General features: G+C 40.7%; 1 protein-coding gene across 15 annotated transcripts in view; it reads left to right on the top strand.

The window, feature by feature from the left end:
- DTNA (dystrobrevin alpha) overlaps positions 1-17371 on the top strand; it is a 176011-nt gene that overhangs the window by 108862 nt on the left and 49778 nt on the right. For all 15 annotated transcript variants that reach the window (XR_014897192.1, XM_085316266.1, XM_085316272.1 and 12 more), the window contains 5 exons: positions 1000-1213; positions 9138-9223; positions 10689-10843; positions 14638-14743; positions 17201-17367. Coding sequence is in view for 14 of the 15 variants with exons in the window: in XM_085316266.1 (XP_085172392.1) it covers positions 1000-1213; positions 9138-9223; positions 10689-10843; positions 14638-14743; positions 17201-17367 (728 nt within the window). In the remaining variant the exon portion in view is untranslated. The remainder of the gene's footprint in view (positions 1-999; positions 1214-9137; positions 9224-10688; positions 10844-14637; positions 14744-17200; positions 17368-17371) is intronic.

Below are 17371 nucleotides of genomic sequence, written 5' to 3'. Positions count from 1 at the left end.
ATGGCACTTTCTCCAGTAATAAAGAGAATTTACACCTTGAACCTCATGATTCGTTTCTTATTGGCAGTTCAGTAGGCAAGTAGGTAATACTGAAGATAAAAGAGATGGTTCTTTGAGTTCAGGTTAGAACTAAATCCAAATTTTGAATGAGTGTAGTTTTTTAATGTTTGGCATGATCCACCACTTCTAGAAATGACAATCTGTAGCAAGTTGATCATACTGTCAGAATAACAATGCTATGCAAATAGGATTTCTGTTTGGATACAATATGAGGGATGAGCAGAGATTGTCCTTTAAGCTGTCCTACCAGGCAAAAACAGCCCCCATGAAATTCAGCTTAGACTAGGACTTTATCACAGAGAAAAAAGATTTAACAAATTGCTTACTAATTGTATTTAGAAGACCCAAATATGCCTTTAGGATCACTTCATCACACGTTCTTTTTTTAAACGTAGCTTGTCTGTCCTGACTCAATTACAATTATTTTTCTGTAAAATATTTTGCATTTGGTGCAAATAGCTGAAAAGAATTTTCAAAAATGCCCATGGTAGTATGTATTAAGCACTTAGTATTCCTAGGATCTTCCAAAAAAAAAAAATCTGCTATGCAAATTAATACCTAAGAGTGATTTCTGAATGGGTATTCATAGAGTCATGGTTCAGAAAAACAATTAGCATATGCTTACTTTCCAGTGATTTCACTAGATTATAGATTTTTTACTTGACTACTTTATACAATGAGGAACGCTTTCGTGAACTGAAGTGATACCCCTTACAGCTCAAAATATCAATACATTGGTTGCTCATTAACAGGCTGGATTTTTCTTTGCTTTTTCCCCCAGCTCTCTCTGAGTTTAAATCTCAGTGGTGGGAAATACTTGTTGTTCGTTTAAGTATCTCTCAAGCACAGTTCCACATTACTGTAGGATGAGATGACTTTGTTTCTCAGTTGCACTCAGGCGTGTGTGCCACTGATGTCTCTTTGTGTGCTGTACCCTAGTGCACCTGGTGGACATTTGGAACGTGATAGAAGCGTTGCGAGAAAATGCCCTTAACAACCTGGATCCCAGCATCGAACTGAACGTGGCTCGCCTCGAAGCTGTGATTTCAACTATTTTCTACCAGCTCAACAAACGGATGCCGACGACCCACCAGATCAATGTGGAGCAATCTATCAGCTTGCTGCTCAACTTTTTGCTAGCAGCCTTTGATCCGTAAGTTGGTGTGCTTCCTTCCTTTCCTGACTGCTGGAAGGATTTTACTTTGGAAGTATCTTTGAAAAACAGGTGAACAACCTAAAACGTCTGACCCAAATACTGAGCATGTGAATAGTTCTAAGTAGAGGTGAAAACTAAAATTAAGGACCTCTACTTTCGCTTCTGTAGAACCAAAGTCAGAACAACTCTGTTTTCATCTAGATACTCAGACTCGTACCTGCTGTTATTAAATAACAATTATCTAGAGACACTAATTTACTCCCACCTGTAATCTGCGTTGTTACTTACTGACATAGCAGTGGCTGACACCACTGCAATGGTTCTATAGCAATGACATGGGTTAATAATTCATTATTTTGAGACAACTTATTTTCCTTCAAATTCTTGCAGCTGTAAGCAGGTTTCTTCTGGCTCATGACAGTGCAGCATGGTTTTGAGCCTGTGGCAGAAACAGGGTAAAGAACTGGAGCTGGCAGTGAAGTTCTCGTTGTGTGTTACTGCATGGGATTCCCAAAAGGATGAGTTTAAGACAGAGTGAGCTACTCACCTTACGAGGATACTGTGTATACAGCTGGTGTTACTGAACGCATAGACATCAGCCTGTACTTGAGATCTGCAAAATCAAATAGTTGAGAACGACGGTTAGGTCTGAAAGACATAAATTACCTCTGGCCTTTCTCTGGCTTATATTTTGAAAATTCACCAGCCAAAAACATTGGCCAGGAAGCCTTATAATAGAGAACCTTCCCTTCTCCCCTTCTCCCCTTCTCCCTTCCCCATCCTCTCGCTTGATGGACTTCTTGCTTGGTTTTATGCACCTTTCCGTGCCAGATCAGCCCGTCCGGCTTAGTAACCATGGCAACAGCTGAGCAAAAAAGTAGTTGTTCCACATGAGAGGGCTGCAGAGGCGCCCTGCGCCTGCATGCAACCTCCCCTCCAGCATCCCGGGGCGGGGCAGGGGCAGGGGGGGAAAGAAGCCAGTCGCTTGTGAAACTCTAGCCTTCAGGAATATTTTTTATATCACCTCAAGGGCGATAAAACGAGGAACGGGCATTTTAATTTACACAGTTGTGGCTGTGACAAGAACGCTAAAGGACAGGGGAAATGGCTGGACACACGCGCTGGCACATGCTGCACGCAAACCGCTCCTGACGGGTAGGCTCCGGGAGAGAGCCGGGACCGCAGCAGCTAGGTCTGCCGTGGTGGGCTTGTTTCGCAGCTCGCTGCAGCGGGGGTGCAAATGTCGGCTAGACGTCAAGGCTGCTTACAGCAAAATGGAGAAAACGATTTTACCCCTCTGTGCTGAACTAGTGAATATACTTAAAAGGGCAAGGTTTTGCTTTCCCTGAAAACATCAAGTGCTCAGTGTTTTGTGACCTATTTCTGGGCTCTCATCAGAAACTGCCAGGGGTGAGGAGAACGTAACTCTCGCTCAGTCCTCCGAGCAGCTCCTCCGTCTGACTTGCTGCCGCTGAGCTGGGTGCACAGTGTGCCTTTCCCAGGGGGACACAGAGACCCTAAGGAAGAGACCTTCAGCTTTGGTATCCTCTCCGGAATAGGAACAGGATGCATATCACTGTTTTAAATTGTATTGGTTGAGTTGAGATTCAGCTGGGTTGGGATTCAGGTCCAGTCTAAGATATCTAAGTTCACAGGTCTGTGTGTGAGCTATGTGTCTATATTCTGTTTATGGTCAAAGAAAACTTGCTCAGTATAATCTTTTGAGCACAGGGAGCAATTCAGCTTATCAGCAGAGCTTGTCAGCTCTCTTGGCTTCATGGATCAGCATCAACTAGATCTCTCTTTATTATAACGGGATTTTGGCCATCCATCATAAGTATAGACATGTCAGTGTCTAATTCTCATATAGTGCCCAAGTCCCACTGTTGGTATGACCCAGATGATCTATGTTTTGGGTCGAGTGTTCATTTAGCATGCAGCCCAGACCACTGATGGATTTCCCAGTATCTGAGCCGGATGGCTCCTGCGTGCTAGAGGGGGTAATGTGAGAGCTGTCTTGGATCTAAACAGATCTGACATCTCAGCTTCCTATGTGGTTACTTTCCTGCTGTTCCCTGCAGCAGAAAAGAAAGGTCCTTCTCTGCTAAAGGCTACAAGTCAGTGGAGGAAGGAGCAAGGTCTTTTCTTGTATTCCCAAGCTCACAAAGAAGCAAACATTGCATATTGCGGAAAACAGGCATAGAAGCGAGTTTGCAAGGTTCTCATTTTTGCTCCCCATTTAGAGAAACTGAGCAGTTAAACCTGTACTCTTTTCTGCAGGAAAAAAACCTGGAGAACTTTGTACACACTAAAATCACAATATTCACTCCTAAAATAATCCTGTTATCTCTTCTGTTTCTTAATTTTGTGTTTTCAGTAAATGGTTGAGCTCTCAAAACATGCTATCCAAGGCTTCCAGGATGTTACTGAAGAACTACATTTTTTGTTTATTAAAATTGAGATGATCACATTTGATTCTGTAAATTCACCCAGACAACAAGAAAAACTCAAAATCATAAAAATCAAAAAACAGTCTTTTAAGGCCAAAATAGCACAATAGCTCTTCAGTATAAATGAGAAGGCTGTTCTAAGTGATCGCAGAGGGTTTTTTCACAATTGTGGCTCTGCAGAGTTATGCCTGCTTCTGCTGTACCACAGGCAGTTTCCTAGAAGACTGTTGTTTCTTATGTCCCATTTGAAATACAAAAGGGATAAAGGAGAAGTGTTTTTTGGACTTAGACTTTCTTACATGAAAGGATTACCAGGGACAAGCCAACCACCCTCTCAGTTTTGTAGCTCTTGACAATAGATACTGCCCTGAGTGTCCTGTGCTAGCAATCTGTCTGCTAGTAATAGGCTGAAGATCCTCCAAGCTTTAAACAGAGCCTCTTCCTTCTTCCATGTATAGCCCCATGAAAACCTGGCAGGTTCTCTGCTCTCTGGCAAGGACTATTTCCCTAGGCCTGAAGTACAGTTATCTTCTCAATAGCTAACACCTGGCTAGTAAAACTTAGAGGAATCACAGTGCAGTGTCATGGCATGCAGGCCAGCATGCTCACTGTCCTGAAAATTCATCCCAACTTTAGGAACCCCAGATTTTTTCAAGGCATTGGAGATTCCCTAGACCTTCAGATAACTATAGCTTGCTGCTGCTTAACCCTGAAGAGAGGAAGAAATAGGGAGAGTTCACATGACTTCGGGTGTGGTGCTCCACTCACTTCATGCTAAACCAAAATGCAACCTTATCAAACTGAACGTTAATAATATTAAAATTGATAAACAGAAATGCCATTCCTATTAATTTGCTGTTAGTCTATGGAAATCCCTGTCACACAGAAGAAGAGCCTAATAGAAAAAAACAAGCAGCGAACAGAGTGGGAAGGTTGAGCTTTCGAGAAGCTGGACAAAAACGTGCCTAATTTACATCTTCAGCTGCACATGTAGACAACAGCTTTTGCTCCAAGGAATAAGATTATTAACTGAGGATGGAAATAATAGCATATTTCCTTCACACACTTACATATAGCAAGATGGCAAGTACAAACCTCTGAAAATTTCAGCCCGGGTCATTGTCAAAGCCTAGCTAGTTGAGTAGGTAGAGTGTCAGCCTCGTCTAGTGAAGCAGGTCCTAAAAAGGTCAGTTTTAAACAGACATAAGTATTATGTGCTAGATCATCTTCAGCAATTACTCACTATTGCAGTACCGCTACACTTGCTGCAAAGTTTGGCTGACAAGGAGGTAACAGCTAATTTTCCCTGTTGCTTGACATGTTTGTGTTAAGAACAGAGCTGTGAACTCTGGGCTATGAAACTCACGAAATCTAAATGCTGGGACTTGACTTCTACAAAGAAAAGATAAAAATATCCATGCAATTGTTAAATCAAATGTGCATTAGAATCATATTGAAGGCAAAGTGTAAAGATGTTCAGCAACTGTCTTGGAAGCGACTTCTTGTTTGTCTGTTTGGAGCTGTGGAATGTTTAATTCTGTCTGTTCTCCACCTTTACTGATCATTGGAAGTGATGAAGTCCAGCTGGCCTTTAAGAAAAGAAGTCCTGCAAAAAGTACATTTCAGAGACTTGTTTTTTACACTTTTCACTCTGCTAAATGAAAGAGTTCTGCTTGATTCCAATAATTTCCTAACTGAAATTTGTTTGTAAAAATGGGATTTTTTTTAATTATAGCCTCTGGCAATTCAGAGTTCCCTGACATAATTAAGGTCGGTGGTAAAAGTCCCACAAGTAACCAAAAAAATTCTGTTACTTTTGGAAAAGATAACATAACTTAAAGAGCTGAGGGAATGTCAGGGAAGACTTTATGCTTCATGCCTAGCTAATGAGAAGAACTGTATTTTCTCCATGCCCATTTAATGGGATGCGTTAACTACTCGGAAAGCTTTCCCCACCAGGTTTTCCCTTACAGCTAGCTCAGAATGAGTATTGCCGGAAATCTTCACAAATGCCGGTGTCATTCAGTACTACTCTTACTGCTGAACTAAAAGGCTACGTATTCAAGCCCTAAATTCAGACTTAGCCTTAGCTGGCATATGGATTCTATCAGGCAGTCTATAGGGCTTCCTTGCTCTGGAGAGAGGCTGTCTCTCTCTATAGGCATACACTTAAAGAGGAAGCTCTCTGCTCTGCTCTAGTGTTTAAAAGCATGTATTATTTTTTGCCCTTTTTTCTTTTTGTCTCAAGCAGCAGGAGATAACCTTAGTGCCCCAGCCACCATTCTCTTTTCTAAGTACGCTATTCCATGTTGTTGCTAAGTACATAGCAACTTGAAGATTTGCCTTTGCCATTATTAGTGCATCTAGTGCTTTTCTGTAGGGATCTGAAGGGTAACCAGTATGAGAGGTGTTATATAAAACCAGAATACTTTCTGTCTTCTCCTATTTCCACTAGTAAAATTTATCTCTTATCGTTAGCGAGCCTAAAACATCGCTCAGGGAGCACTGAGTTCAACAGAGAAGTGCATGCTGCTCATGCACCTCACTGCCTCAGCATCTGCTTTTATGCAGCAGCATTTCAGTAAAGCAGCCCGAGTCCCATCAGTCAAGGAAATCTGTAGTGCTTAGCAGTAGCTTAGGGCATTTCAGATCCAGGTGACACTGGAAAGTCTTAGGCCCCAGTATCCTGCCCATTCATCAGGCATATATATTTATACATGCATATGTGCATATGTATGCACATACATATGGATACACATATATTTCGGGGGACAAATTGAATTTATGCTGGCTTTAGTGACAGTTTCATGAATACAAATGACTGATACAAAATACAGTGTCAAAACTAATCAACTCAAACTGAGAGACTGGAGAGAGAAATGAAATCTTCATTATTGCTATACCTCTGTTCCATAACTTTGAACGTGGGAAAAAACAATGGTTGTGGGGTGGAAGGCTGAAAGTGAGGTGATGTGTCTGCCATTCCAGAATATAATCCTGTTAGTGAATGCAACTGTATCTATTGGGAAAAATATCTAAATCTGAAGCACTTCCACATGGGCTTAGTTTCTTTGTCTAGTTCTTTCATTGCTTCTTAATAATGCAATTGCTTCCACTGAACATTTATTTTTCTGAACTCTACTAACTCTTTTAAAAGGAGGTAAAAACCTCATGGTATACACTGAGTGCAGAAAAATTCCCAAAGATCTAAAGGGTATTATGCACAAAAAGACCACAAAAGGACCAAATTCTCAGCCATAGCTACAGCATTGCTAAGTGCCAGTTTGCACAAATGAGAATCTAGCCAATGAAGAATGGAAATATGAGAGATTGAAATAGATTCTGAGGTATTTGTATAGTGATTTTAGTCTTAGGAAGTCAGCCAAAGAAAACACAATGTAATGAAAAAGAAAATGTGCATCAAGCCTGGCATCGAAGGACATAATAAAGATAGTAAAGATTTCTTTCTTAAATATTGAAGTGGTGAATTTATTTCCTTTTTTCTGCATCTCTAGTTGATTTTCTGACAAAAAGTAGAATTTTAAGTGCATATAAAAATATTTAGAATTAGTATTTAGAATCATGTGTTACACTAAGCTGAAACTAAATCCAATTCACTGAACTGTAAACACCATTAGCTAGCCAAGCTTAGGGAACTGACTCATTTTGTAAAATCTGAGAGGCTTACAGTGAATATAGCAATGAAGCATGTAGCGTGTTTTAATATACCTAAATGAATATACCATTCATGTGTACTACATATGCTGCTGTGTTAGTCTGGTTTGGGGGTAAGCAGACAGATACAGTCAAAGGCTCTGTGTCCTTCTAGAATCAGTTACCTTTTTGTCCTGATAAGATGCAATTTTCTCTGTTAAAATTATGACTGACATGCAACAGAGTAATTTTGTAAATATTGATGGAGAGCTAAAATTCCATTTATTGCTGTTGCCAGTGCAGTTAGAGAATTTTATGCAAAAGATAATTATATCTATTTTAATAGGAAATCCCTTAATACAATGTCCTCTAATAGAATAGTTCCTGAAGATCACAGAGACTCCACTTCTATAAAACGACACAAAATCTTATCGTCTGGTCCCATTATTAGCTTTATCAGTAGGATCTGAAAGGAAGAATGGTTGCTATTGGGTTAAGCTGGCAAATACTGGCTGACGAGGTCTGTTATTTTAAAATCATGATGACAATATAGCCTCTGTGATATTATTAAACAGACATACACAAAGCTATTAAGTAATGCTAATGGGTTTGAAAGATAAATAAATATTGCTCTATTGCTCTCAGTTGACTGACTGCCTTCTAGGAGGACTCTGAAAACTCTAAGAAAAAGCACCCATTTCAATATTTAGATGCCAAAATAATGAGTATTAAAAAGCAGATGAACTTTAGAGGACGTGTTCATTTTCACCTTCTGAAAGGGACTGCATGGTGTAACATTTTCTTTCTGCCATTCCTGTGGACAGTCTGTTCTTAGCTTTGCCTAAACGGAAAATGTAGGTCTTCCAGGAGTTAGAAATGCCTTGTACCGTATGGTGGACTGATGGAGTAGTATGGAAGCATATTTACTCATGCAATTCGAATACAGCAAGTTTCTATAGCTGTAGACAATCGCGGGGGTCCCTCAGACATGGGGAGGGAGAACAGGAGGGGATGGCAAGAGGAGCAATGAAGTTATGCCATTGCATGCTTCAATACAGTCGAATAAAGAGATCAATAATGTGTTAAAAGTAATGCAGTGTGTCCTGGGAGTGCAGTACATGGTCTGATCCTTTCAGGAAGAAAAAAGTCTTTTCCCTTTACTGGATCATGACTGGATTTACAGGAAAATGTATAGCTTTTTGCCTCTATGGCATACTCTTTTATGTATTTGAGGTTTAATAATGTTATTCATTTTAGGTTGAAAGGTTTAATAGCATTATTCATTTTCAGTTGCAAGTAGCAGACATGCAAGGCAGAAGAGGGCCAGGCAGAGCTGCAGTTTGTCCAAACCAGGGACAAGACTATTCTGCGTATTACAGCACACACCCTTTGCTTCTTCTGGATGCAAGTTCATTGCCCACTTCTGATTTTTGCACTCATTTGCAGTCTTTTAGGGACAGAAGATAGACAATGCAGTTAAGATAGGGAGGCCGTGACTGTGACAGGTGCCTTTCAGTGCTCCTATAGCACAAAGAACAGGAATACTAACCATCTCAACGCATAATGAGATAAGGAGTTTAATGCTGAGATTCGTATACATCAATACATCTGATCTGAAATCTTCACAGAACAATATGCTGATGTGCTGTATGTTCCTACAAAACAAATTTTGATTTTGAAGGTCTTACGTCTTCATATGTGAATCTACACACAGTGTGCATTACAATATGTTGTACAATATGTTGTGTCAATGATATACACTTTAAATGGAATGCTGTCTTTATTACAAAATATGACTACTTTCTACTGTTGAACAGGGAAGGACATGGTAAAATTTCCGTTTTTGCGGTCAAAATGGCCTTGGCGACTCTTTGTGGAGGAAAGATCATGGACAAATTAAGATGTAAGTCTGCTGGGGGGTGTATTTACCTGCTAATCATTGTTGTACTTGGAAAGATAACAGTACTATTAGGAAAACAGGGAATTAGAGTTAGTTACAGTGTCATTGCTGGGTTTGGGATCTGAGCTAGCTCCATCTCCAAGTAAGTCCAGCTAGTTGTTCAACTGAGCTTCACAACAGACTTTATAGTTTTGAAGACCAATCACTTATATTCTAGTTCTGATTGGTGAAAATTTGATTTTTCTTTGAGATGATTCAGGAAATGGATGCCTCAAATGTTCAACATCATGGAGCATCGATTAGTAATTTCTTCAGACTTTTTAAAATAATATTTCTCTCATTTCACACTTAAAAGTACAATATTATTATGTACTATTTATATTTTTTCACCTAGGGCACAAATTAATTTCATGTATTTTGCAGAATGGCTTCTCATTTCACAGGATCTGTTCCTAGTTCCCAAATGACCAAGACATAGTTGGAGCAGCAATTTTCTATTTAGTGCTATGATGTCTCTAGCTCAGGTCCAGAATACTGTTTTCCAGACTTTTTGACCGAAGGATTAACGTCAACCTTCAGCTTTCTCTGAGCCTTGTACCACAGCCAGAGGAAATTAAGAAGTTTACAAACTGTTGTTTATCAGAATTGATAAGTAGCGATTCCCAGATGCTAATTTAGGATTCCAGGTTTGGTGCTCTTTTTTAGTACATCATTTCTATTTAGCTATTCAAATATAGATGGCTGTGAATGTCTGTTCCCAAGGACAATTTAAGAGAAAGGAGCAGGGTCTGTCCAGTGGAAGGCTGGAGTATGATGCCAGTTTTCTGTCAGCAGTTCCAGGGTCCTGTCCTTAGAAGAGCCATTGCAAGTTCATGGAAAGGAAACTTGAAAAATGATAAGTGTCCCTTAGTCTGTGATCTCCTCTGAGCTTAGGATCCTTTTAAATAAGGGGAAAAGTGAAGGCTGAGAAAGGAGAAACATGCATCTCTAAGTAATAAAACTTTGGGATATTTTTATAAGTGAACAAAAAAAAAACCAAAAAGGCTAAGAAGACACCCACTTTCTTGGGTGCCTAAAACAATAAATAACTTAATGAACTCATTGGCAAGATTTAGACGTAGTAAGCTGGCAATAGGCAAAAAGTTGATGTTGCATATCTTGTCAAATTAGATCTCCCTTATCTGATTAAACTACTGCCTCATGCAGTGCATCAGACTTCCCTTTAAAGGACCACACAAAATGGAAGAAAGAGTGATATTTTGATGCCGAAATAAGCTACTTTCTTGTATGTATCATTCTCTTTGGTTTCTGGTAAGTGGGGTTAAATTAAAGGTACAGAAGTGCTGGATGTTTCCGTAAGCAGAAATTGTTTGTCACTTTCGCTTCAGGTCAGTGCTGCTGAATTTAAGAGCAAACCTGTAGCTCAGACTGAAGTAGCTTTCTCCTTTTCTTGTCTTTCCCCCCTCAGATATTTTCTCAATGATTTCAGACTCCAGTGGAGTGATGGTTTATGGCAGATACGACATGTTTCTGCGGGAGGTTCTCAAGCTGCCCACTGCTGTTTTCGAAGGGCCTTCGTTTGGTTATACTGAGCAATCAGCAAAGTCCTGTTTCTCGCAACAGGTAAAGAGAGGGCAAACGTCCTAGACGGTGGCTGTCAGTCACACCTCTGAGTAACTGCAACCCTCTTCCTTTCCTACGTATACCTGCATATTCACCGGGAAATGCATGGCTGGGGGGAAGGGAGGTTCACTTTTCTGACTTCTGGCACATAGGTTAGTAAGGTGTGTGTACTAGCAAGCTAATCTCTGTAGGATTTCCTACATAATTATTTAAGAGAGAGAAGTTTAGCCAAAAAGTGATTCAGAACAGAAACCCAACTTAGATGTTCCATAATTAGGGAGCCTGAGGAGACTAACCTCCTAATTTAAACACCTATGTTAGATTCTTACATATAGGTGATGTGAATACCCCAGCACGTGCAATCCTTCACTGCGATTAGTTGTTGTTGTTACAAGCAACTTTAACGTCATCGTATTAGGCCCAGCTCTCACCAAAAATCAAGCTACAGTGTTCGAATCACACACAGGAAGTCTGGCTATGAACAGAAATTTGTCTCTTAAACACATACTGAAAATAACGGTCAGTAGGCAATACAATCCTCTCCCAAATAATTTTTAGTAGTAGTGCTGCATATTTGAAGATGATCTTGTTCCACAGGGGCAGATTTAAGCCACCACTTCATCTTATGCTGAAGAATTTACATAGTGAAATGACTTTTAGTAGTTTCATGTTAGAACAATAAAATAGTGCTCTTGCTTGGCAGCAAAGCATTTGAGTCTTGAACATTAGAGATGGTATTATTAAGTAGAAAGCAATTTCTACTTCTTTCTTGGAAAATGTCATTCAGGCTTCAATTTCTATCTAGGCAGCCATTAGAAATGACCCTTTCCTTGACCTTTCATCCAAATGACAGCAAACTAGATACACAAAGTTGCTTTAAGAAACAAATAGTTTCCAAACAGGCACTAGATTTAGTTCACGATATCCATTTAAAGCTAGTTAGAGCTGGGTTTCTGATTGATGTAGGTATACAGTGTATATACAAAGAAGCTGATTTGCATCTGTAGGTAGCCAAATACTGTAGGTAGCCAAATACTTTTGTAAATCTGGACCAATATTCACTTACATTCACTTAATTTAATTCTCATACTTTACATACTTTACTTTATTTCTCATAATTTACACATATTCTGCTGTGTAAATAGAACCTCTCACACGTCCATGAATCACCTTTTTTTGTTCAGTACTTCAGTGCATTTTGAGTCAGTCTGGATGTAGTCTGTGTCTTCCCATGGAGTGGATGAGGGAGTGAGTGGGTTGTTCAGGTATCTCGTTTTGTTTGCTCTTAGTGTGGATTACTTTTGGCTACCAGAAACCTTCCAACACTTTAGTATGTAAATTCCTCAATTTTTAAGAAAAAATATTTCTATGAATGCTTTTCTGCTCAGGATGTTTGTAGAAATGTTTGGTTTTTTCCCATTTCGCACTGATTTATTTGATTAAACCATGTGTTTTTCTCTGTCTGTGAACCCCTACTAGAGGGGATGGTTGTTTAAAATAGAAACTACGATGTTTCCTCAAAAGCAAGTTTATGGAACAGAAATGCCAGAACAAAGGATTTACCGTTTCAGAATACAGATCTAGGGCTCAAAAAACAGTTTTATAGCTGCCACTTTCCCCATGGGTAGAATTAATGTGATATTGTATTGCCTTTATACTAAAAAGTGTTATTATAATAGAAAACACTTTTTCTTTCTCTTTTTTTTATCCCAAGCTAAAAAGATAGACACTAACTTCATTTTGTTTACACTTGGCTATGTGTTGTTCCACAAACCCAGACCCCATCTGCATGCCACATATATTTAGAAAACAGCTTTCAGTTTCAACTTTCCCAGCAGCTGATAAAAAGCTGCAGGAGGAAAATACGCCTTTTATAATGTATGGAAATTGCTGGTGCCCTTTTAAGGGACACTGCTCTCTCTAATCCATAAAATCAGTGACCACCAAAGAAGTTCAGCCATAAAGTTGTCAGAGAAGCTAAAATGCTTTATTTAGTGCAAATCAATTTTTAAATTATAACTGTGTTCAAAAGCTAATCCATTGTGGAAGAGTTGTCTTGTCTCTCCATTGCTTGAGCAATTATATGCCAACTTCAAGAGCAGAGAGAAGACTTCAGGCTACATTTTGCAATGTGGGACATTGGATGATCCTTCCTTTTCTAATTTTAGTTTTGCCTTTTCACCCTCAGTTTTCAGTTTTGCTGCAGACAGCACTGGCATTTGCTTATGGCACTGGTCAGCAAAGCCATGCCAAACATCCGCTGTAAATCTCCATCAGAAAGATCCTTTTTTTTGTGAACTGATGCCTATAACATAGGATTCTTGTTAAGGTTTTGTGGGGAAAGGTAGTATTTCAATGAGACCTAAAGGTCGTATTCTAGCTATTTCTGTTCATTAGAGAATCAAGGACACTGATCATCACAACTAGTCTGAAGTGTTTTCTCTTCTCTTAAGGGCAGAAATTTGTATATATTTCCCAATAACCTGCAATATTTCAACCCTGAGACTGTTACAGAGTGAGATGTTGCCCAGTGATCCTTCCATGTGCAGGAGCAATGATTTTCTTTGCATCTGGCAGCAATTGTATATAAATGCTGGAAATCTCTGTCTGGAAATCTCAGCTCTTAAAAGCCCTCCACAGCACACAGAGATGATACATGTTACTGCATAGCTGCTGTTTTTCTTTCTCATGGGGTAACCACAATGCTTTAACAAGTTAAAATAGTATCTTGTTCAATCAGAAATGAATGAAAATTTAGCAATCTCTCTGGATATGAGGATGTTACTTAAATATTTATGTCTGTAAAGTTTATCTGTAGGCATTCTCAACAGGGCTCAATACTTCTGTAGCTTAATTTCAGCAGTAGTTCCTTAAGGACTCTGCATCCTTGACCAACCAGTAACTGCGTAATTTAGCACACATTATGTAGCCAGTACATCACATAGCAAGCAGCAAATATTTATGGTGGATATATCAGGATGAAATATCATATATATTTCCCCAGAACAACTGCACTAAGATTTATGATGACTTTTTGCAGACATCTAAGAAGCTTAAGCTCTTGGATTCCACTTTTAAAATCAACAGGGATATGTTAGAGTTGAAATCTCTTTGAAGACAGTGGGGCATAGACCTTTAAGTGCTTAAGGGTACAGACAGGTTATGAACAGTCAGGTCAGCTGCAGTCCCTGAGTGTATGCAGATGCTTACAGCATCCCACTGTCAGAGCTCAGTATGGCTCAACAGACAAGCAGTAGTTTCTTAAATCACACTGACTTGTTCTCCTGTGATGGTCTGTCCATACTTTACATTGTTTCTGAAATTATACACCCCTGTCATTATTTTCTTTCATTTTCTGTGTTGGTATAGTATCAGTCATTGTTTGCAGGGCTTTTCATTTGAAAACTAGGAATACATAGGAATATCTGTATGCACATGTAGGTGTTACTTGGTACTCAAAACAACTAAGAACCTGGGAAGTTGAATGTGAATATTATTCACAGAGGATCTTTAAGCAATGACTTTAGAAAAGAGTCTTGAAGTGAGTAAGAACAAGGTGTCACTATCCTAACCTCCTGACAAGGACTGTTAGTCATCATTAATATACATTGTAACTATTAAAAATAGTATGTAAAGTCTTTGGTAATATCAGTTGTTCTTTTTAATAAATCAAGGTTACAAGTAAGTATCCGAAGCATGTTCCCAAGTGCTTTTATAAGAAAAAGCTAAAATTATTTTGGTATGTCTGATTACTAATTTTTTGTGCATGCTTGTTTGTTTGCTTATTTGAGCAGAAGAAGGTCACATTAAACACTTTCTTGGATACTCTCATGTCTGATCCCCCACCACAGTGTCTAGTGTGGTTACCACTTCTGCATCGACTGGCAAATGTTGAAAATGGTAAGTAACATCTGCTGCCAAGAAAGTAAGAGTTACAGCAGTAAAGTTTTTTTACAATGATTTTCTTACTCTATGGGTGATTTTGTAGGAGCTACTGTACTGGGGTCACTGAATCCGTGTGCCATGTTTAAAGTCAGTAGTAAAACAATTAAAGAATCCTGTTGGTGGTTCAGCCAGGAAAGTGGCTTAGTTTTTTCTGTGCTCAAGAAATTATCCTGATCATGTCCTCTCCTCCTGTGCTCTGGATAAGCAAAGAGTGATAGGATTTGATCCATCCACACACTTATATTTGGTAAACAATCAAGGCCCCAACTTTTATTAGCTATGGCATATGGCAGTGGAGAAGTAACAGTTTGGCAATCTCGAGCACAGTGTAAAAGAGAAGCCAGAAGGTCCTTATGAAGAGTCTCCTAAGCTTACACTGCCAGATAATATACTCCAGAAAAGGAGCAGGCATGTTCCAGATTCCTCCTTGTCTTTTGCTTGCGTGGAGAATAAGGATTTGCCTGTCCCTTTCTGCTCAAGTACTTTCTTTCCCCAAAATGAGTAGATCTCCGATTTTAAGACAGGAAGGGACCAGGAAGATTAACTAATTTGATTACTGCATGGTGCAGGTTGCATGTGCCTGGACAGTAACATCTTTCTCAATTTCGAACTTCTTCTTGAGCACCTTGGGAAAAGTAAGCTCACAAACCCATGAATGTAAAGGCCCTCCAGCTAAACCCTTCATGTGCTGTCTGTGTAGAAGGGCATAGACCATGTTACCACACTGAAATTTCAGGAGCAGAGCTAGAAAACCTCTGGATCTTGTTGCAGTGTGTGGCTACTAAGTTGCAAACTCTGTGTAGTTCCCCCTGTAGTTCTGGAAGAGTCTCCTGGCACCAGACTAGCCTGCTTCTTCTGTCCAGAAAGGACCAGCATTGAAAAAAAAAACCAACAACACATGAATCCTTATTGTCTTGTTTAGCTGGGTGTACTTGTTACTCATGTGACATTTCTTGCTCGTGCTCATTAAGAGGAAATGGTGCTGACAGTCATTATTCTAACATTGTATCTAGAAAAAGGGTAGAGGATTTTATTTAGAGATATAACTAGATTTTTCTTAAACAAACAATTTTGCCACCCTGTATTTTGCCTCAGAGGTTTTGTAAGCTTGTTTAAGGTGCTTGTTGAATATTCCTGGCTTGTTACTCCCTTGAAGGTTTACCTTTAGCATATCTGAAGCTTTGGGACACTGTAGGGAAAAAGAAGTGGGGGCAGGAGGCAGAAAACATCATGTATACTCACCCTGTTGGAGAATAAAAATAGCTATATCGTACTACCCACAAGAACATGGGGCTATATAGGAAAGTGGGCACCCATCTATTTTTTTGGTGCTGGAAAGAGAAGGAACAAGTTGCATTCACGTACCAAATCACCACTGCGGTTAGAGGCCACAAGGTGGGTAGGATGATGCTGCCACGTCCTTTTGTCTACAGTCCCAGCTATCAAACCCACCTTCCTCAAGCTCTTGTCATCCACTCCTGTTCCCCACCAGCTTTCCACCCTTTTCCACCTCTCCGTGCTGCAAAATTCTGGCAGGGAGGTACAAACCGGACACACGCTGCACTTATCCACAAATCCTCCCAGATGGAGCCCTAAGACAGAAACACACAACACGCCTGGGGGAAACGAGACGTACTCTACCCCTTGGTAAATTTGGTACATGCTGTAGTGAGGCGAGAGGAAGGGAAAGAGCAGTATTGCCAGGAAAACGGGTTCAAAATGTTGTGGTTGGTGGAAGAAGTCGCTGAGCCTTAATGTGCTCAGCCATTTGGACCCTCATTTTTGGAGATATTCCACAACTGGAATAAAGAACAAGACCAACTCAGTCCCTTCCATGGGCCAATTTTCAAACTGAGGCATCCAGAGCTAAATTTTTAAATCCACGTGTAGATGCCTAAATGCTGTCAGTCGTACAGATGAGGCACAGGTAATCAGAAGAGACAGCTGTACGCCTAAATACAGAGAGTCAGGCAGCCGAGCCTGACTTGCACTCGGAGGCTCCTTGCTTCGGCTGCTCAGGGTACAGCCAGCCGTCCCAGCGTAGAGCAGCCAGGAGGGCGAGGCGGGTTTTCTCGGTTTCGTGTTGTGCCCGGCGGTGTAGTGCATTCGGTTAAACGCTGCTGAAACGCATCGTTTTGCTGCTGCGGACCGGCGGTGGAGGCGCCGGTTCAGGCGTTTGGGGGGTTGGGACCCGGTGCAGCAACCGCTGCTGGTGGCTCGGAGGAGGCTCCTGGCGGTCCGGCCGTGCCCCCGTGGGGAAGTCTCCGCGGGTCCCAGCTGCAGCTGGCTCTCCTGGCCGAAAGCCACCGCAAAGAGGGACGGGGTTCGCTGCTGCGCTCGGGGCTTGGCTCGCGGAGGGTTTCCCGGCGGTGCCTCCGGCCGGCCTCACAGCGCGGCGTCTCCCCGGCGCAGTCTTCCACCCCGTCGAGTGTTCGTACTGCCACAGCGAGAGCATGATGGGGTTTCGCTACCGGTGCCAGCAGTGCCACAACTACCAGCTCTGCCAGGACTGCTTCTGGAGAGGACACGCCAGCGGTTCCCACAGCAACCAGCACCAGATGAAAGAGTACACGTCATGGGTAA

This window comes from Rhea americana, unplaced genomic scaffold (assembly GCF_003343005.1).
Source record: "Rhea americana isolate MKP2758 unplaced genomic scaffold, rheAme1 scaffold_46, whole genome shotgun sequence".
Classification (NCBI taxonomy): domain Eukaryota; kingdom Metazoa; phylum Chordata; class Aves; order Rheiformes; family Rheidae; genus Rhea; species Rhea americana.
Note: the sequence above shows the minus strand (reverse complement) of the source record. Positions and strands in the feature narration are given on the sequence as shown.